At 43.6% G+C, this 22,055-nt stretch overlaps 1 protein-coding gene across 2 annotated transcripts in view; it reads right to left on the bottom strand.

Moving 5' to 3' along the window:
* The window catches only part of IFT172 (intraflagellar transport 172), a 589,829-nt gene that overhangs the window by 95,985 nt on the left and 471,789 nt on the right, over positions 1–22,055 (bottom strand). For both annotated transcript variants that reach the window (XM_069233572.1, XM_069233571.1), the window contains exons 41-42: positions 20,541–20,651; positions 14,960–15,079 (exon numbers count right to left, since the gene is read on the bottom strand). In XM_069233572.1, the coding sequence (XP_069089673.1) occupies positions 14,960–15,079; positions 20,541–20,651 (231 nt within the window). The remainder of the gene's footprint in view (positions 1–14,959; positions 15,080–20,540; positions 20,652–22,055) is intronic.

Raw genomic sequence — 22,055 nt, 5'->3', positions numbered from 1 at the left:
AAGGCATCTCCTCTATCTGTCTGACCAAAGCCAACTCCAAAATCACATCTGGCTGAGCGGTACAAGGACAGACTGTTACTTCAAAAATGTGAAATAAAAACAGTACTCAGTTCCCACAAGGGGCATCGTAATTACTAAAGGTAATTCATGGTTCAAAAGAAAGGTCTGGAGATAGAATTTAGACCCCTCCACCTCACACTTTTTTGCCTGGTTTTTGGAAAGCCATTTTAAATGCATGTGCTAGACAATGGTCATTACGAGTTCCCCAGCTAAATGATGGCTTCTCTGAACCCTGGGATGTTTGTAATCAAACATCTCGGAATAATAAACCCACACTGATTCCAGTGATGGATTTATTAATAAATGCACACAAAGGGCACCTTAGAGGTACCCACTTAAAACCTACCCACTACTAGTGAGTTGATTGACTGGTCAAGACCAGTTCTGCCACCAACGATGCGTTTCTGGACCCAAAAGCTGAGAGCCAGCACTCTCGAGGGCCTGAGATAAAAGCCTGCGCTAGGTGAAGGAGTTACCACACCCAGGCACAATGGACATTTCAGAAGCTTCAAAGACCTTGCTGCCTTTGCAATGTGACGAAGGTCTGCAAAGTATTTATGCTTGAAAGTCTACTTACCTGATTATGAAGTTGTTGGGTTTGAAACATATATAAAAACAATTGTTATTTTTCTAAATTTGTCTCAGATTTATTATTTGAGTGTGTCTCATTTATTGCCTATGTGAATACCACAAATGCTTACCGCTACCCTCGATAAGCCTAACTGCTCACCCACACTACCACAAAATAGAGCATTTGCCTCTGCAAAACCAATTGGGGATCCACTGGAGACTCTGCACAGTCTAATTAATTTTAGTGCACTATACAGAGAGACGCTGCCTACATAATGTCCTCTGCCACCCAGAGAGACAGAGTACATTTTAACAAATGCTAAATCAGGCACAAAATATAAAGGTTTATACATCTTTTGATGTCCGGCTAATATGACCCATTTTCTGCTAGAAAACTTGGATTACGTAAAAAGGTTGGTAGATTTGTCTATTGAAATAAATGAGTATGGCACTTTAGGTATTAGGTGAGTTAGTTCTCAGAATAACATTATTAGGAAGGAAACATAACTATGTTTTTTTAGTGGATACATCTCGAGGCTCGAGCAAGATGGCGGACGCGTAGAGAGGGCGCAGCCTTGCGGCCACACCCACCCCAATCTTGGACGCCAGCTGGTGCCGGAGAACCGCAGAGAACGTGGAAAGCAGCGAGAGGGGAAGCTCTCCCCTCCACGAAACCTGGAGCTATGCCGCGACCTGAGGCGGCCAGGAGGAATGCGCCGGGGGTGGCCCCATGGGCATAACCCGGAGCCGGAGAACGCTCCGTTTTCCGGCTCTGGCTTCGTTTTCTGGCACTAAAACGCGCACCGAGTGCCAGCGACAGCTATGAGGGGGGAAGCATAGGCTTCCCTCTAATGTTTGGAAACAAAGCAGGGGGAGATAAGGCAGAAGTAGCTCGGAGGCTACCCCCACGCTAAACCTACCCTGCATCTTTATGCTTTACTTCACGACAAAGTGGAAAAGAAACTTCAAGAAGGGAAAGCAGCCTCCTACTCCTGCCCTAAACTTTCAACTATGGACTCTGCGAGAAGGAGGAACAGCAAATTCAAGTAAGCAAAAAAAGGGGGAAAGGGGCCTAAATGATTGATTTAGACTCTTGAAAGCATGCTAGCAAAGAATTGTTCTCTTTTTCACCTTTTCTATATAAAAAAACTCTACTATACTTTAAAATATTAACACAAGTTGTGCGGATTCTGAGGGCGCCCACCCTATTGAACTTTGTGAGTATCTGATTTATAACAAAAACTGAAAGATTAGAGGGTTTACGGTGTGCAAGATTAACAAAAATTGGGTGCCCCCAATGTTATTGATTACGGAGGCGAGTACTGACCACTCTTGTACTCATCCCTGGTCTACAAAGGGCATTATTAAAAGTGTGATATACGACGCAATACACGATGTGATAGTAGCGATAGCAGGACTAGCTGGCTTTGTGAAAACATTCCCCCATTTTTTTAAAATAAGGATGGCGCCAAAAATGGCTCGGAATTCTGGAGACAAGACTGACAGCGCCAAAATATTGCTGTCAGGAAAGGATAAAGGGGACTTGATCGGGGCAAACAGACGTCCCGCTTTAACAGTGGGTAGGCAACCTGGGAGAAACATAATCGGCCAAGGCAAAGACTTCAAATCGGATGATAACATAATCCCCTTTCTGGAAAATAGGGGGAAAAGCAAAACCCAGGCTACTATCACCTCCTTCCTTGCAGGAGGGACACAAAAAAGTGGAACTATACTTTTAACTCCCACCTCGGGAGGTGATCAGACAGCCACAGAAAGCTCACTTGGGGGGGGGCCTCCAGTGAAAAGACTTGTAAGGAAACAGCACCCCAACCTGGATCAGTAGGGTCAGACAGCAGCACGACGGAAAGAAGGAAGGAAAAGGATCCTCCCATTAGTCAGGAGTGCCCCCCGGCACAGCAATATACAACTGCAATACAAGGAGGAGACTTAAGTAACGTAAAACATACACGGGGTAGCGCAGAGGAGCAAAGCATTTCGCAGAGCCTAGGAGGAGGTGATAAGGTAATGAAAAAGATGAAAATCTTGGACTGGGCGAAAGACACTGGGGACAAATTCTACTCATTGACAGAGGAATCGGACTTCAGTAGTGCTGATGAACACAGCCCTAGTGACTCTGGTAGCAGCATATCCTCGGAGGGGGGGAATGCTTCATCAAATAATGAACTTACAGTACGGCAGAGGCGGCGGCGGCGGCAGCGCATGTGCACTAAAACAAGGTCTGGATCACAGGAGGGCACCGAATTTTCTGCATCCAGCGGGAGTAAGACTTTGAAATGGGATTACTCCAGTATTAATTTAACAGATGTAACTCGCACAACAGATAAGTCAACAATGGGTGGTCAGCAGTTGGTGAATAACGACAGGGGAGAAAATAATGGGGGCGCGAAGAGTGATATATGCGTAGCAAGTACTGACTCTGGGATGCTACAATCAATATTTAACTCAATTAAAGAATTCCAAACGGAAACCCAGATTGAAAGTTGTCAAGCCAGGGTAGCTACAAAATGGCTGCAAGGAACAGTGCGCAAGGTTGCAAAATCATGTAGCGAGATAGAAGCGAAGTTGTGCACAATGGACGAGAGGATAGTAGCAGTCAAAGAGGATGTTGACACGCTGAAGCAACAGAGCGCCACGCAGGAGAGCCAAATGACTGACAATGTGGAAATTGGAAGACTTTGAGAACCGTCAGAGAAGGAACAATTTGCGCTTTTTGGGTATAGAGGAAGGGCTGGAAGGGAACGACATCCGGAGCTACATGATTAAGTTATTGCAAGGGGCATTTCCTGAACTGAACCATTGGGATTGGAATAACGAGATTCAGTGTGTTCATAGATTTCCCCCGACCAAGAGGGAGGGGGTGCATTCCGCTGCTTCGAAATACCTTAGAGCTATTTTGGTGTTTTTGGGGAATTATCTGCTGCGCCAGGCTATTTTTGATAAATCATGCCCTAATGCCCCGCGGCATATGGAAGGGGTAACCTTTTTTACGCGACCAGACTTCTGTCATACAACTGTGGAGCGCAGATGGCAGCTCCGACAGCTGATCAAACCTTTTTTCGATCAGGGAGGAGAAGCCTATTTGATTTCCCCCGCTCGTCTAAAAACGGTTGTGAATGGGAAAGTGAGATGGTTTATGTCAGAGATTCAAGCAAAAGAATATTTGATGGGGTTGAAATAATGACGCATTTTTAGATATCAAGGATCTCGGTGGTGGGCGGGGCACCCTGTATCTACGTTACACCAACATTCGGGCCAAAGGGGGCTCGATTGCTCTACAAGAAGGGGGGTGGCTGGCTGGGAGGAGGGGTCCCCAACCAGCCCTTGTAGGGAGGGAGGGGGGTGGATGGGTGTGCTGTGGGGAGGGGGTGGGTCGGGAGGTATGAAAGAGGGAGGAATGGGGGGGAAGGGGAAGGAAGGGACAAAGAGAATGGAACAGAACATAAGGACCAGAGAAGGAGAGAGGAAGCGAAGTCTATGTAAGATTGCATATAGCCGGGATGAAAAGCCAAACAAAAAGATTGGGAGGCGGAGAAGGAGGGGGGAGGGGTAAAAGAGATAAAAATGACCAGACTCCAAATAGCTTCTATTAACATCTGTGGCCTAAATGACCCCCGAAAAAGAAGGAAATTTATGGAAGATCTAAAAACCCTCAGGGCAGATATTTATTGTTTGCAAGAAACTCATGTGGAATATGGGAACCGGGGGATCTTAGGGTCGCTTGGCAGGAGAGTGACAGTATGCTCAAAACAAGAGGTGAAAACTAAAGGGGTGGCAATACTGGATTTGACCAACAAAGTGAAATTTGCCAGGCAGAAGGTGGATAAGAATGGGAGATGGGTAATTGTAGAATGCTTATATGGGGAAGGTAGCTTTACGCTGTGCTCTGTATATGGGGCAGTATCGGATGATCCAGTTGTAATGGATACTATGGCTGTAGAATTAACTGGCTGGCCGGTCCCGTATATTTTATGCGGGACTTTAATTTTAACGGCTCCTGGGATGGCTTGCAGGATCTCTTAGCGCCCGTAGTGAAAAAACATCAGGGGCGGAAGCCTCGAGTATTCAAGGCAATGGTAGGTCTGCAGAAAGAGTTAGGTTTGGTGGATGCTTGGGTCAAGCTGTGTGATTCAGATCCTGGGTACACTTATTTCTCTGCCCCTCATGTGAAACTGGCCCCACTAGATCTCTTTTTGACACCTCCTGAACTGTTATCACAGGCTAGCATGGAATTATACCCACGGATTATGTCTGACCATAATCCACTGGTATTGGACTTGGAATTAGATGGTCTAGAACATAAAATCAGGAGATGGACTTTTGAAAGGGGGCTTCTCAGTGACTTTGAATTCCTATTTTATATGAGGAATTGGATAGTGGAATCCTTAGAGATTAACGTAGGATCTGCTCCTATAGAGATAGTCTGGGATACTCTGAAGGCAGGGGTACGGGGAGCAAATTTAAGCTTTAGCTTGAGTAAACAAAAAAAGGCCCAAAGGAAAATAAGAGACTCGCATGTGAAGCTCAGAGACTTAGAAATACAGTTGATTATAGCCATAGAAACAGGGGAAGATACGAAGAATATCCAGGAGCGGATTGCTGTAGCAAGGGCAGCAATAAATGAGGTTAATGCAGAAAGAGTAGCTGGAAAATACCTTGCGCAACGCTCGGAAAGGTATTAGTTTGGTGAAAGAACTGGGTACCTGTTGGCGGTAAGGGCAAGCCATAAAGCTGCAGCGGGGGTCATTAGAGAGATTCAAAACCAACAAGGACAAATAGTGACAGATACTGATGGTATTAGGAAGGTGTTCCAGGGGTTTTATACTGACCTCTATAACGATACAGCTGCATTCTCATTAATAGAGATGCAGGAATTTCTTAGCCCCATCAGGCTTAACACAGTTTCAGAAGAGGATTACCCGCAACTGGAGGGTCAGATTGGTAGCTTAGAAATAGACAAGGAATTAAGTGAACTGGCCACTGGCAAAGCTTCTGGCCTTGATGCAATTCCGATAGAGTTCTACAAAACCTTTAAAATAGAGTTACGTCCACTGATGCTTGAGCTGTTTATCCAGGTACAGAATGGTGGAATGACCCCGCCTTCATGGGGAATGGCTAATATAGTAGTTTTTCTAAAGAAAGGGAAGGCCCCGCAGATTCCGGCCTCATATCAGCCAATAACATTAATCAATAGCGATGCTAAAGTTTATTCTAAAATATTTGCTGCCAGATTATCCGTAGTAATCAGGAAGTTGGTAATACCCCGACAACATGGATTTGTCCCCAGTAGAGATACGGCAGAACATATTCAAAGAGTTATTACGCTGTTTGATGCAACAGAAGTGGCGGACAAGCCCATGGCTGTTGCCCTGTTAGACCCTGAGAAAGCATTTGACTGAGTTAGCTGGAAATATCTCTGGAAGGTTATGGAGAAATATGGCTTTGAGAAAAGTTTATTGTGGCAATAAAAGCCATGTATAAGTCCCAGAGAGTAAGAATACAATTAATGGGAGGGCAGTCTGGATGCATCCAAGTGGGGAGAGGCACTAGGCAGGGATGCCCATGCTCTCCGCTTTGTTTGCCTTATATATAGATCCTCTGCTCAGACAGCTTGAAGGGAATAAGCAGATTATCCCGGTACGAAGATATGGTTGGGATACAAAAGTCCTGGCTTATGCGGATGATATTGCCATTATAACCTCCAACCCGGATGTAGCACTGAAAGAAATCGAAGAGGTCCCGACCAAGTTTGGGACATTTTCTGGGTATTTGTTAAATAGATCTAAAACTCAGCTATTGATGAATCAATATACAAACTCACAGGACAATCGGAGGGTGGAGCATGCAGTATACCTGGGCATCAGTATCTCACCAAGAGTAGGAGAAATCATCAGTCTGAACTTAGATCCAATATTGGCAAAGGCTAAAAATGATATGTATAGATGGAATAATTTGCATATGACTATAATAGGGAGGTGTAATATGGTCAAAATGATTTATCTCCCCAAATTATTGCATCTATTCCGGACCATACCCTTGAACTTTACAAAATCTCGGTTTGAAGATATGGAACAGATAATTATGAGATTTATTTGGGCATATGGCAAGTGCAGAAGATCGGCCAAGCTCATGTCTCTACCTCGCGAAAAGGGGGGGTGGGCCTTGCCTAATTTGAAGTTATATCAATTGGCAGCTGCATTCCAATATATGCGCCCATTATGGGGGGAAAGACCAGGGAAGAACAGGGTGGAAAGTATCCCCAATATCCCTAATATCTACGAACTGCTTGTGGGTTCTGCCTCAAAGGGGTGCTTGTTAACTTTCCACGAACCAGGGTATTAATAGAAAACCCGGTACAAGGTATTCGAGGCGGCCTATAAATGTTGGCGGCCGTGGCGTACAAAGAATGGGCTCGGAAGATTCAACTACTATACCCTAATTAAGAATAATCCGTTGCTCCCGGAAATTTTTAAGGATAACTATATGGTAAAATGGACCTCCAAAGGTATAGCGAGGCTAGGAGACTTTTTTGATGACGCTGGAATAAAGACATTTACTAGTCTTCAAGAATGGTATGGCTTAGAACAAAGGGATTATTTAAAATTTCTACAGGTACAAGACTTTTTGAGCAAGAAAACGGGTGGGCCACAGGGGTATAAAAGCAACCAATTACTAAAAAATATTCTAGGAGAATCTAACATGACTATCAAAGTAATCTACTTCTTATTAATGGCAGAGCAACCCGATGACTTGGGGAAGCATACTGAACGGTGGAGCGGTAAACTGGTGGATGGAAGTGTTAATTTTCTTAAGTCACTCGAGTTAGGTCATACTATGTTACTCTCTTCGTCTTTACAGGCACAACATTATAAAACTGTGTTTGACTTGTATTATACACCGGCCCACCTTGCCAAGTGGGGGGGTCACGCGGAACTAATTGTCCAAGATGCGGGGACCATGGAACAGATGTAATCCATAGGTTTGCTACGTGCAGAGAATTAACGACATTGAGAGATGGTATGCAACTTGTGATAAAAGAAATTTTGGGATATGACGTGGTCCTTACCCCAGAAATCATGGTTCTAGGGGTTGCTGAACAAACAAGGGGACGACAGAGGGCGTTTATTTTTCTTGCCATGGTGGTATATCGATTATGTGTCTCCTCCGTATGGCTGAGTATGCAACCACCATCTTGGCAGCAGTGGCTGGGCAGGTTAATATCAGTGTATCATCTGGAGATTTCCCTGTACGAACGGAAGGGGAGATTGGCTAGGAGGAAAGGGAATGTTATCTGTGGACAATTTCGGAACTGGCTTATGGCTAATGACTGATGTATTAAGTCAATGCTTCTTTTTTGGGTGATAAACGGGGGAAATGTCTCTCTCCAATTGAAGAAGAAGGTCTAATTGTATATTGTATTTGTTTATTTTTCTTTGGGGACAAAAAAAACCCAAAACATTGAGGCTCACTCACTCTCCTTATCAAAATAAAAGTTATTGCTAGCAAAAATGCTGTTTTCCATAGCAAGGGTTTTATTTATGTTTTATCAGTCTGTTTAAATGGGGCTTTTTAAGGGCTGTAAGAACAATGTTGAATTCTCAAATCCAGCAGGTGGTGGTTTAGCCACTGGAGGAAACTTGCGAAATAGCCGTCTCATGAATTCCATAATTAATCTTGTCAAAATAGTGAAATTTGACCAGACTTTCAGAGGCAAGGAGATATTGCTGCAAGATGAACACTGTTTGAAGAATGTTTAAGGCATGGTCTGACACCCTATAATAAACACAGCAGAGACTGATATGTAGCTAGGTTTATTGGATCCAGTTGATTTCACAAGCCCACACTGAAAATCGACTCCAACTTAATACATACATCTTGTGTCCTGGATGCTATCAATAGTTGGCTGCAAACCTCTGATATTTCAAGTTTGCCAAACTAAGTCCTGAGCAGCGAGGGTGTAAGGTGTAAGGACTGTGGGTCACCGTGGTCATTTGATCCTTGCCACGTGATAGAAAATGACAATTCACTAGAATTCGTCTACCAACACCTGCCACAGCTGAGACTTCCAGTGTTGCCTGAGCTATGGGGGTGGAGATGTTAGGCTCACCTTGCAGTGTTCTGTTTTAAACTTGCAGGGCACTCTTGTGGTCAAAGGTATTGGAGGAGATGCAGGCAGGAAGTTCGCTTATCACTCCATTGAAAAGGCCTTTCCTCTTGATCCTGGACATAGCACCACCTACTTCTGAATAGACGGTAGTTGCTGTTGAGGTTTTTCGCAGTTAAATTTTGCTGTGGCCGACAGGCTCTCTGAAATACCAGACACAGCTGTTTGTCATCCAGTTGCCACCCGTGGTTTGAAGCATGTATCAGCTCAGACAGTCTGCAGAAGTACTGTTTGTTCCGAGTGCATATTCCACTTAGATGTCCAGCTTTTCTCCGATAGGCTAGGTACAAAGATGCTGAGCTTCCCTTGACAGCAAAAATGGATTTAATTCCTCACTGTTTTCTAATATAACATTGTGGTAATATTGTTGGTATGTACCACCTCGCTCTTGTTTCCTACACAGGAAAACACTGCGGTGAGCACTAGTATGCCTTTTTCAAGCAGATATGTGTGCACTGCTGACCCTTCTGGAGGCCACAGGCCGCTTCCATGTATTCCATCAGGAACGTTCCCCTTCCTGTCAAAGATGCAACTGTCGTAAGGAACACTTGCAGGTGCAGAGACCTGTCTGTCCACAAAAATATTATTTGTGATTCTCTACCATTGTACAGCAGATTATCTGCAGAGTGATAAATACTTTGTAGCCTTAGCATCGTTCTGCTTGAATCGGTTTGTCGAACTTTTCCTGAATTGGTTACACTCTTAAACGACACTGTGGTAGCAGGTGAATGTAAGAGCACACGCAGCCCAGCAGCTCTTTCAGCTTTCTCACAGCATCAGCTTGAATGCATTAATGTTTGCCCTCTCTCAAGTGACAGGTAAACTAAAACTTATCCTGGCTTGAAACACAGGAGGCTATAAACAAAGGTAAATAGACACTTTTTTTTTTTTTTTTTTTTACTAATTTGTATATTCATTTCTACCCCTAGGTGTATCTCTACACGTTTTGCTCTACACCATTTCTGAGTGTAGATTCAAACCTAGGTGTAGACTTACAAACCTCCACCACCTGAAATCAGTTGGTGGAGCCTCCTGCAACAGGATTTATGAGTGTAATGTTACTTCTAGTAACTTTGTATATGTAGGTGGACATCTCTGCTACTGTGGCAGCATTGCAAAAACAATTCAAGTTTATTGTTCTTAAGTAAGTATTTACTTTAAACCTAAAACGATACAATGTTACAACACATAAACTCAACAAATGTTTTAAATAATTAATTTAAATGGATTAAATATATAAAATCACTTTAAAAATAATTTTAAACAACAATTCGGAATTCCACATTCACGAACATTTTATTTAATATGTTGTACATTTTGGGATTCATTTAAATTATTTTAAATATTTTAATAGAAGTTTCTGTTCAAACCCATTCAAATTTTGCTAAACCCCATACATTTAGTAGTATTCCAGCCACTCCCCCCTCATTCTCCCATGTTTACTGCTGAAACGTTTGTCTACATGTGCAGAGATCTCCACCACTGTGGCGGGGATCTTCACACAGACAAAATAAGAGGCGGAGGTGGTGATCTCCACATATAGGTTTGCGAATTGCATTTTGTAGAACATGAGCCCTACTATTTTACGCATTACAAAGTGCAGTTTGTGAACAGGCCACACTTCGTTTGCAGTAAGGGTCAAAATTGACTTTTTTGTGATTAGCGGCTAAACATAGCTTGAAGCGGAGTTCTACTGTTCTTTGAACTGTATGCTTGCTCCTACTGTACGACCACACTTAAGAGCTTAATGACCTAGCTGTAACTTCATCAGCCTTTATTGTTTGTGAATGGAATAGCCAGAATGTTTACTGTACTTCTAAACTAAACAAAGTAATTCTTAGCCATTTGTATTGTTTCATGGTAGCAGAATTTCCGTTTGCCTAAAGTCTGCAGTTGCCAAATCCACAACTCCATCTACAAGTGAAAACATTTCATGTTCCTTCAGCATTGATAAGAACCCCTTTCAACTCTTTACATAATTTTTGCAGTCATGGTGTAATGTCACTCCTGCCTTCTATTGTAGATGCTTTGGCAATACTGAGGAATGGGCTCTAGAATTCACCTTTTTATCCATAGTGTTCCAGTGCCTAATTTCCCTGTCTAGAGGAATCGTACATGTTGTGGATGGATTCCTAGACCTCTGCAGTGTCAAAGTAACCACAGATTCAGATTTTGATTGATTCAGATGGTGTGCACTAATTAAAACTGGTGCTTTGTACTTTTCTCCATGTTCACCAAGGAGGATGTAGGATTTTCCACATTGGCACATCTTCCCTTCAATGACTGATCAAGAATTGGAATTATTCTAATAGATCTACCGGAGTTCTCTTTAAAGTCACAAAGGAAACAGGATGTTTCCACAATGGATAGAGGCATGTCAATTTATGAAAGATACAATGCTAGAAAATCACCTCTCTCGTACATGTTAACATAATGCATATCAATGATATTTCTGTCAACATAAAAACCTGTGTGCCTTGCAATTGAGGGGGAAAAAGCTGTTAGCATCAACTTCACTGCTCAGAGTTGCAACAAATGTTCTCTGTGGAACCAAAGGCCTCTCACATTCATGTTCTCCAAAACACTCTGGAAGTTCCTGCGCTCTCCACAGCTTAGCAACCTGTGCCCGCACCACCAGATCCTGGCAAACACTATCAGGAAACCCTTGTTTTGGACTAGGTCTGACAACTACAGACTCCTCAGTGGCCTCTGTACTGATTTAATTCTAATCCTTGCTTGAGGGACCCACTGCACCACGTGGAAACTATCACTGCACCATGCGGAAAAAACCTATGAACTACTTCAATGATTAGTCCAGTAAAATAAAGGGACAATATCCTATGTGGTAGGCTCCCTTTATGGCACAGATGTTTTATCAGAAAGGGGTACTCACCGCTACAATAAGCCAAAGACGTCGGACTATCAAGATCTTTGAATTCGGAAGATTCAGGGAAAATATGCAAAGTCCTTTCTAAGTACAAGATACATTTGAGAGAAAATCTGTTTTTCCTTCCTAAAGTTGTGACAAAATGCCTTCTTAACCAGTCTGCAGAGATGACTTTTCTCTTTCTGCCTTAATTCTAAGGAGAGGTTATCTGGGTGGAGAATGCTCTCAGAACTATATTCCAAGGTCTAATGAAAATGTGATGGCCAGACAAATTTTTATCATCTATTAAAATTCCACTGGTGTTAAAAATGCCTCCCAGTACAAGTTCAGGTCGTTTCATTTAAATAAAACAATCACAAATCTGCCTCCTTTGGTCTAACTTAGTGTAAGCGGAGTATTAAAACAGTTTGCATGGGTCACAGATATACTGCAGTCGAAGCATCAGCCGCTGTCCTTTGCTTTATTTACCCACGCCAATGAAATGATTACGAAACAAAATAATGACCCTTGTCAAAGGAATTTACATAAAATCAAAAATCTTCTGTTCTAGCTAGACACCTGAAATGCCTGTGGTGCATGGTCAATCTTATTCCCAGACAACCTAGCAGAGATATGTACAAAATGTAAGACTGCACATCCAGCAAAATCTTGACATCCTAGTCTAGAATAACACTTTGTAACAGAGAAAGCAACCATTCCCTTCACAATAAAATGAACCAAAGCAAAATCAGACTTAGGATATGCTTGCACAAATCCATGTCATGAGCCACCTATGTTCAAACATCTGCAGGGTCCTCAGGTAAATGTTCAATCTCTTTCTTCCGATCTGCTACACTGGCCAGAATACTGGCAGCACTGAGTGCTCGTGAACCTTCTTTGCATCTCTTCTATCGGAAAATGAAGAGGCAAAAAAGCAAAACATTAACCCCTTGCTCTTGAACTAGCAGCAAGAACCACTGAAAAATCTACCACTGGGTAATTAGTCAGGTTAATTTGATTTCCCACCAACACAGGTCTCTTACCTCAGCACTACCCTTGCAGATGCTTATGAGGGGATTGTTAAAAGCCTCTACAAAAAGATGGAAAGTCAACACTTCACTTGGCCCTTTGTGCAAAGTATGTCACTTTATCCTGGGCACTGATATCATAGGCAGCTTCAATCTCAGATTTCATACAGACCATATCACAAGGACTACTCTCGGTCTTTAGATGTATCCAGACTACTTACAATGTGCCCTACAAAATCCCAGATCAAGAAGCCAATGCCCAAGAGTCTGCCTTCCCTCCAACTCTAGCACTATCTTGAAGAACCAAACTGGCCAGAGAATGGTTCATCACAGCTTTTGGCAAATCCATCAGACTGATCACCACAGACTGTGGTCCTGCTCCTGAGCATCACTTCAACACCACAGGTAGGTGGGTAGATGATCAAGCCCAGGCTGACATACTGCAGCTGAGGTAACACCATCAACAAACTAGAAAGGGGTGCCTCTAACTCATGGGAATCTTGATCGCAGGCACAATATCCAGTACCTCCTCTAGGGATATGAGGACTCTATAAATATATTACTTAGGAATGATTGTTGCTTTCTGCTTGGCTTGAGTGCTCTCCTAACTTTGGGTGACGATTTGCCCATCTGCCAAACAATACATTTAATGGGTCCCCGAATTAGATGTATCAACAGAACTGTCACCTGACACCTCACTCAGATGCCTTTCCCGTATGATAGCTATGAACAGACACCGCTTTCTATTGTACCTCAATAGAGCCTCAATGTGCAAACTCTCTTGCTGTACGGTTTGACTCCTAGTTCAGACGAAAGATGGAAAGATTTTGAAGAGCCTCAGACTCACGTTTGCCATCAGCACCTGAGCATTCTGAGCACTGGAGGCCTTGAGCTCACTGAGACCTTATGACAGTGGTTGATGCCAGAGAAGCTATTATCCTCATCTATCTCCATTCTCCAATGCCTCTGTACTTCCTACCCGACTCGACCCCTGAAACATGAGACTGCAGACTATCGAGCATACCTATGTCCACTGGTGCTCAGCCATTCGAACATTCAGTGCCAGGACACCCTTGGGGTGATTTTGCACATCACAAATACACATATCATAACATCTCCTCAGTGTCATCATCACAGCAGAAAATTTATTACAAGGAAGTTAATAGAACTCTGTAAAGATCTCACGTCCAAATTAACATATTCAACACAAACATATCCATCACCTCAGTGTCGATCCTATGAGCCGTCTGGAAGGACCCATCGAGAGGCATAATAATGACAGACCCTGACATCCATCTTAAATAATGCACCAATCTTACTAAACCCCACAGACCCAAATACATTGTGCTAGCTACCAACTGATCTCATTGATCAACATGGGCATTATAATACTAGCTACGGCCCTGGTTAACAGGGTTAACAGGCTACTGCGAGTGATACGCAGCCTCATATATGATTGCTAGGTCGGTTTTGTGCTGGGGAAATCTGAGAGAAATTACCTATAAACAATCTCACACTCTTGTGGCTAACCAAAGACTCCCTTTTAAGCACTGTTGTAACAGTAAGAAAGTTATTGCCTTTTTCTAGTTAGGGGAAAAAGAAAGGAAAACAATAAAACAAGAGAGAAACCCCAAAAAATGTGAATTTGCATGAATGGTGGGCAATGCCCACAGTTGTTTTCAGAGTCCATTCACCCAGGCATAGAAAAGGAATCTGAAGGTATTGTGTGAGGAACACAACAACAATTTTCAGGTGTTGTAACATCTGTGCCTCTAGAGCAACAAACTGATAATAAATAGCATCTCTCCTCCTCCCCGTGCCACTTCTAACAGGTGGGATATTTTGATGCTAACAATTGTGCAAAGAAACCAGCATCAAGTAGAACCTCCATTTGTAGAATACATTTGCCCTCAAAGCTGTGATGCCAATCCTTGAATGGACTGAAAATGACATGCACAGATGGCACAATACAGCGTTTGGAGTCACACTATTTCCTTCAGTTCCAGACAAAGGCATGCATCCATTTACATTTGTTCTAATAAAATCTATAACTGTTCAAGAAAGGCTGAATTTTCAGGCTGCACCAAAAGAGTGTTTCCCACTTCCAAACACAGAACAGAATTGTTCATACATAAGAGCCCCCCTAAGATAAACAGTGCTCCGTAAGTTGTTTTACCATTATACAATGCTGATGACTGCACCAAACATACAGCGGTGGTCCGACATGTCGCCCTTGGTCCTGAACACACTTACCAGCTGCTTCACTCCCTGCGAGGCAGAGCGGGTGGCATAATAGTGTGCAATGAGCAGCATCTGTTCAAACTCCTCATGAGCAGGCGAATTGGCTTCACTGGATTTTACCAGGTTTTCACACTGTATAAAAAGAACAAAACAGAAAGGACACAGGCTTATAAAACTCCAAAACATAAGGGTTTGGATGGAACTTCTTACACCTCTAAATACACCAGATCAAATGCAAAGAATGAAGATAACGAAAGGCTGCTCTTTTTACAGAATCCACAGCATCCACCAGTCTGAGGTCAGCTTGGTGTCAACCTCGTCATTCACACAAGGGCTTTCATCTGTGTAGGAAAGCACCTTTTTTGGCATGGTTAGTCCCAATTGTTTGCCTGGTTTCTGATGTGATTTCGACTGGAAGTGCACTAGATCCCTGCTAACCATGTCCCCGGTACCAGATCTCTTTCCCAAAACTGAACAGTTGTTGTCCACCCTTGGCACACTCTCTAAGTACCTAATAAATGGTACCCCTCGTGCCTAGAGCCTGGGGTACTAAGGAAGGTACCCAAGGGCTGCAGCACCAGTTGTGCTACCCCAGGGAGCCCTCACCAAACCCACACAGTGCTGCCATCATAGAATGTGTGTGTTGGTGCAGGAAAAATTGAAAACACGACCTGTCACACAGCCCTGTGTGCCAGGTCCCCTACCACTGCATGTGCCAGGTGTAAGTCAACCCAGGGTGCATCAGGACACATGTGAGGGGGGCATATATGCATGAGCCGATATGCCCCTGCGATGTCTCTGTCGATTCTGAGACATAGTAACTGAACAGGGAAACCATTTTAAATATAAGTGCTGGACATCGGTCACTAAGAGTTTCCAAGCTACATGATGGCTTCACTGAACCCTGGGATGTTTGGTATCAAACATCTCAGCTTAATAAACCCTCAGTGATTCCAGGGACGGATTTATTAATAAATGCACCCAGAGGACACCTTAGAGGTGTCCTCTGAAAAACTAGCAGCTACTAGTGTGTTGATTGACTGGTCCTGACGAGTTCAGCCATCATAGGCAAGTTTGTGGACCCGCCCACCCCCCAGCACTCTTGAGGGTTAAAAGCCTGCACTGGGCAAGGGTGTTTTCACCTCACCCAGGCAGGATGGACATTACAAGGCGGGGAGCTTCAAACGCCTATCCGCCCTTTCTAATGCGACCCAGGCCTCTTCAGATGGTGGAGATGATCGACCCCCCCGTCCTGACCCCACTTTTGGTGGCAGCACAGGTAGAAAAATTAGGCAGATTAGGATGTGTGACCACTTCATGCCAGTCCCACCTCTAAGGTGGGCAAGCTGAAGTGGACTCCACTTTTTAAATCCCTCCATCTTTATTTGGAAGGAATTACGCCACTAGGGTTAGGGTTATGCCCACTTCCAAGCCGAAAAGGTCATAGAAAGGGTGTAGTCACCCTAAAGGTGGTCAGCTCATTTGCTACCACCTGGCACTCCCTGTAACGCCCCGACATTGAGTTTTGGGTGGCACCCCTGAACCCTAGATCTCAGATTCAGTTGACCTATGAAGAAATAGACATAGGAGTTGCATCTGCAGAAAAGGAAAAGAAGCAGCTGACCTGGTGCCAGCCCCACCGGCCTACCTTTTGACCTCGACAGACTCCTCCCAAAAAGACGACTCATTCTGCAGCTGAACATCCAGAAACTCACTAGGACTACCTGCCTTCCATAAAGACTTGAGCCTCCGTGAGCAGCAGACCTGCTCTGCAACAAAGCCTCAAGAAAGGACTCTGCAGCCTCAGGAACAGCAAAGACCCAACATCCAAAGTGACCACTGGACCCAATGTCCACGACCCCAGGTGAAGGAAACCAACAGTGCCAACAAGGTTCCCTAGCTGTCCAGAGTCAGAATCCAGCCTGGACTCACCCATTTTGGAATCCCCCAAGTCGTCTGCAGCATGTGCACGCAGGCCCCCGCTCCTGCGGCCTTGTGGTGAGAGAAAACTCGACACTTCCAGGAACCACTGCACCCGTTGTTCACGACCTGATCTGATACCAGGTGCCAACAACGTCCCCCAGCTACTGAGCTGGAATCCACCCTGCGTCCACCCATGACTGACTCCCCAATGATGCTTACAGCCTCAACACGCAGGTCCCCCCTGACCAAGAGTGCTCCCGGATAAGGAAATCAGACGCCTAAGGACACACCGACATCCGTCGCCCCTCGGCCCTGGAGAAGAGGGCCAAAGGTGCACCTATGTACCTGAGCCCCCCGCATTTGCAGCTTACATGCTCGTTTGTCCCGGATGGCTCCCTAGACAGAGGCTGCAGCCTGTTTGTCACAAGGACCAACACTAATTTAAAACCATTCGGCACCCAAAGCTTTACTGCACCCCAGCACCCAGCCGCCCCACTGCCGCCCAGAGTGATCTGCTGGTGTAGATCTAATCAGTGCCCAGTACTTACCTTAACCCTCTGAGTTGTTAACTGTGTGTTTGCTGAATTTTCTTTTCCTCTACAGGTTAACATTGAGGAACTCTGAGAATCGCATCTAAAAAGTATTCTTGATTGAAAACTTACTTACCTGATTACGAAGTTCCTGGGTCTGAAACATTTTCTATTTTTCTAATCTCTTCTTGGATTTTTTCTTTGAGTGTGTGTCTTGTTTATTGCCTCTGTGAGAACAACAAAGGCTTAGCACTACCCTCTGATAAGACCAACTGCTCGCCCACACTACCACAAATTAGAACATTGGAATGCTGGGGGCTCCATTGAAAACAATGGAGTGCTCCGGGCTTTTACTGGCCGGTAAAAGCCCGCAGCGCCAACATTCCAATGTTCGCTTTGTTCACAGCAACAGCTGTGAACAAAGCCTCACGGAGCCCGAGGGGATTTTAATCCCCTCGGGCTCCGTGAACATTTTTTTTTTTTAATAGAACATTCTGCCCTGAGTGGCAGAATGTTCTAATAGCCTTAGAACCCGCCGTAGCGGGCTCTACCGGCTATTAAAGTCCCTCTCCCTTGTTAAATGCCCTCGCCTTCGGCTCGGGCATTTAACGCGGGGAGCGGGCCTTTAATAGCCAGTAGAGCCCGCTACGGCGGGTTCTAAGGCTATAATAGAGCATCAGTCCTATCTACTTTTGCCTCTGCAAGCCAACTGGGGATCCACTGGACTCTCTGCATGGTGTACTTCTTTTTAGTGCATTATATAGAGAGCTAGCTTCCCATAATCTGTTTTTTCCTGAAAACAGCAAAAGGGCCTTCACCAGTTAGTCTCTCAACACAGTACAAGTGCTTTCATCACTCAGCCTCTCAACACATCTCAAAGGTTTTCATCAGTCAGTCTCTCAACACACCTCAAGGGCTTTCATCAGTCAGTTTCGCAAAACACCTCAAGGGTTTTTATCAGTAAGCCTCTCAACACACCTCAAGGGCCTTCATTTGAGAGTCAATGAACACAGCACAAGGGCTTTCACCAGTCAGCATCTGCACATGTTACGTTAGGAATATTTTGTAAAGTGATCTTCTAATGTGACTGCCATCTTGGTGTAGGGATGCTTCAGATCATTGCAGACAGCATGTACAAGGTAAAGGAACAGTGAAGTGGACCAAAAAACACAAGGTTTTGATACTTTTCTAAACATATGTGCCAATGCATCCTAGTGCTATACGCCTAAATAGGACAACAACATCCTCTTCTATAAGACCACCTACATTTGGCAACCAACCAGGTGAAGCTCCAAAGGCTGAAGGTAGCATGTACGTACGTACTCTCTCCTGAATAGGGGCGCCACAGCTGTGTCTCAAGTGAGGTCTAATAAGAACTGTACTTATATCTGATAAAGAGATTTCAAGATCATGTGAATTATTATCTTTTTCATATTGTGGGAAGCACAGTTGCATGCCATTTGCACAGTTTAGTCTGGATATGGCCACACCAGGAACACTGAGACGGCCAAGTACTTCAAAAGAGAACTGCAGGTCTTTGGTAGTTTAATTGCCAATTCTCTTTTGCTGTGTAGCGGAAAGAGGGTGCCTGCCCCAAGATTCAGCAACTAATCCTAAAAACAAATGTGGCCTGTGGGCCTGAAGATACTGAGTGTGTTCAGTGTCTAAGGGTGCTCCTGCTGTGCCAGTTAGATAATATCTGCAGCTGTGCTGGAGTGGGTTAAATAGGTCTTTCCCACAACCTGCATTTGATGAACATTAACCAGTGCATTCTTCAGAATAACAATTCTAACAAACTGAACCCAAAGGGAACAGTAAAACAAGACTTCAAGTTCAAGTCAGTCTGACCAAGAACTCACACCCACCAACACCTTGTCAACCAGTAGCGCCTAAGAAATGCAGCCAAGGAGGAGAAGATGTTGCCTCCAACTCTGAAGGGTCTGTTGTAGAGTTTACAGAGTACTAGGAAGCACTACGTCATTGTGAAAAAATACGCGGTTTATCATGTGATAGCCCCTACCTCAGGAACACCCACTGATGACTACACATCACAGGTCTGGTGTACATTACCAAGACACTGCAAAGAAGCACCAGCACTTGAAGTGGTGTAAAGAGGGTCTCCAATAGATGAACAGTCTCTTTGACACGATGAATGCTACTCTAGCGTGAAAGCAATGCCTACCCCAAGTCCAGAATTGCTCATATGGACTTCTAAGGTATCACAGGATCAAAGATTACTTTCAAGTGGTCAAGGAAAACAAAGTGGAAAGGAGAAACAACTGGAAGGATGTGCTGAATATTCTGCACAAAGTATTTTTGATTTAATAGTTGTGTATGAATTAACACCAGTGGTGTGGCATCCTTTTAAGGAGAGCCCTTGTAATGGTTATTATCTTTGTAAGTGATCTGCTTATATAACAATAATGCCAAAAGGATACTGTGGTTTTCTGCTTTTGTAAGCATGTATGTCAAATGATCCAGATTTTGTGAAACAGGATTACATTTCCACCTACCCATACAAACCACTAAAAGCACAGAATATGTGAATCTCTCCTGTATTTCAAAACATAACTTTAGATATTCAGACACAGAATAAGCCTCACGCAAAGGGTTGACCAAGGTACTTCAGAGCTACACCTGATTTCTCATGCTCAGGAACCATGAAAAAGGAGGACATGCTAACTCATTAAAAACCCTCAAAGGCTTTCCTTTGTTTCATCCACTGCTGAATTCTGTAGTGATGACAATTCAGGTAGCAGTGCTCAGGCAGCATCCGACAAGCCCATTATGGAGCATACAGCAGCATGAGCGACCAACTATTGTGGACACTTTCTGTTGTCCTCCCTATCATTTTTTGCATGGATAAATGTATGCTTCAATTTAAGATTTGTGTATTCTAGATATAAATATTGTAGCTAGGTAAAATTATAGGCATGTCTTACTATGTTTATATACATTTATTTAAGTAAGAATTACAGAACAAAATCTAATAAACCCTTTTGGAAAGTTTGCAACATAGCTTTGTCACACACGTGCCACCATCACAACTTCTACCTGTTTTATGGGACAAGGGAGAGAAAAGATGCCCAACCCTTCATTCTTTATGACACAGAAATTGTGTCCAGTTGCCACCTACTCACCAGATTGAAGAGGACATCACGAAGATCGGACCAGTTATGGTACGCCTCTGGAGAGTTCATGCCACTTGCATTGACCAGGTCCACAAAGATCCGCTTGTAGATGTTGAAATTCTAAAAGAGGAACAATCAGTACATCAGTAGAAGATTCCCATGAGGTGCAAGGTCAAGCCAGCATCAACTGTAGCTTCGTGACACCCTGGCTTTTAACATGAGCCGCTGTCCAACTGAAACTGTGCCCCTGCACTCAAATGCATCAGCTTAGATTGAAATTACTTTACATGCCACGCAAGGGGCAATACTGTTTGATAGATATGTCACTCTACCAAATACATCAATGCTAGCCGTTTTCACATTTGTCAGATACACTCATTTGCAATGCAGAAGCATGATTCCCTGTAGTGCTGGTTTTCTTCCAATATGCTACACAGTAACACATCACCTTCAATGGGTGTGCGCACTGGACTTGCACTTTATAGATATGTTCATCCTTTTTGTTTAGACAGCATGGAAACAGGTGTTCCGGAAAAGCCCCTCAAATGCTCTCAGTGGTTAATTCCACAGTGCCAATATCAATCAGATTTGAAAGGAGGTTCTGATAAACTACAGGAGTGGAGCTACAAAGAACGCTTGCTACCTTTGGAAGACGCAAAAGATGCAGATATGAGAAGTAGGCAAATGCTGGAAGGGATACAACGCAAAGTAAAATGACTAAATATTTTCCAAAGATGATGGAACCATCTGCTTCAGGATGTAAGACTTAACTCTATCTTGGTCTCATTTAAAAAACGATCCGAAACCAATATTTTCAAATCTGATTTTAAATATTAATTTAACCCTCGACCCTTGGTTAATATTGCTGTAGTCACTTTTGAGCCAGATGAACGTACACTGGAATGCACTAAAAATGTTGGTCGTAAAATGCGCTCCAACTTTTAGCGAATCCAAGGATAATTAGTGAACAAATCTATATACTAATAGGTTGGTTCACAAAACACTGAATCACAGTGGACCTACCTCATGAATATTAATGTAGTAGATTGCAAATTGCGATCAACTACGATTCCCCGCCATCACAGGAAAGGTGTCCTGCTAGGGACAGCAGAGAGCCATGTCTGGGATTGCTTTTAAATGATGCAATCTTTAGTTTAGTTTTAATACAGCCCGTTTTCCTTAAAGGAAAACAGGTTGCCTTTGCAAAAAAGAGAAAAGTTTGTAAAGCTAGTTTTTAAGAGTAGTCAGTGGTACCATTCACAAAAGGGAAGGGTTCCTGCAAACAGGTTACCACGTCATTTGGGATGTCTGTAGAATAAGAATGTTTTCTGACCCCATTCAGTCGTAAAACATGAATACATACCATAAGGAATTGCTATTTGGAGGGGATGCCCTAAACACGTCCCTTCCAAATAGGTATTCCTTATGATTTCCCAAACCAATTGGGATATTCTGCGATATGTTCCTCGTCATTCAATGAGTATGGTAATTTAGAAAAAAAACATTTCTTGTTGCAAACCCTGC

This window comes from Pleurodeles waltl, chromosome 5 (assembly GCF_031143425.1).
Source record: "Pleurodeles waltl isolate 20211129_DDA chromosome 5, aPleWal1.hap1.20221129, whole genome shotgun sequence".
Lineage (NCBI taxonomy): Eukaryota > Metazoa > Chordata > Amphibia > Caudata > Salamandridae > Pleurodeles > Pleurodeles waltl.
Note: the sequence above shows the minus strand (reverse complement) of the source record. Positions and strands in the feature narration are given on the sequence as shown.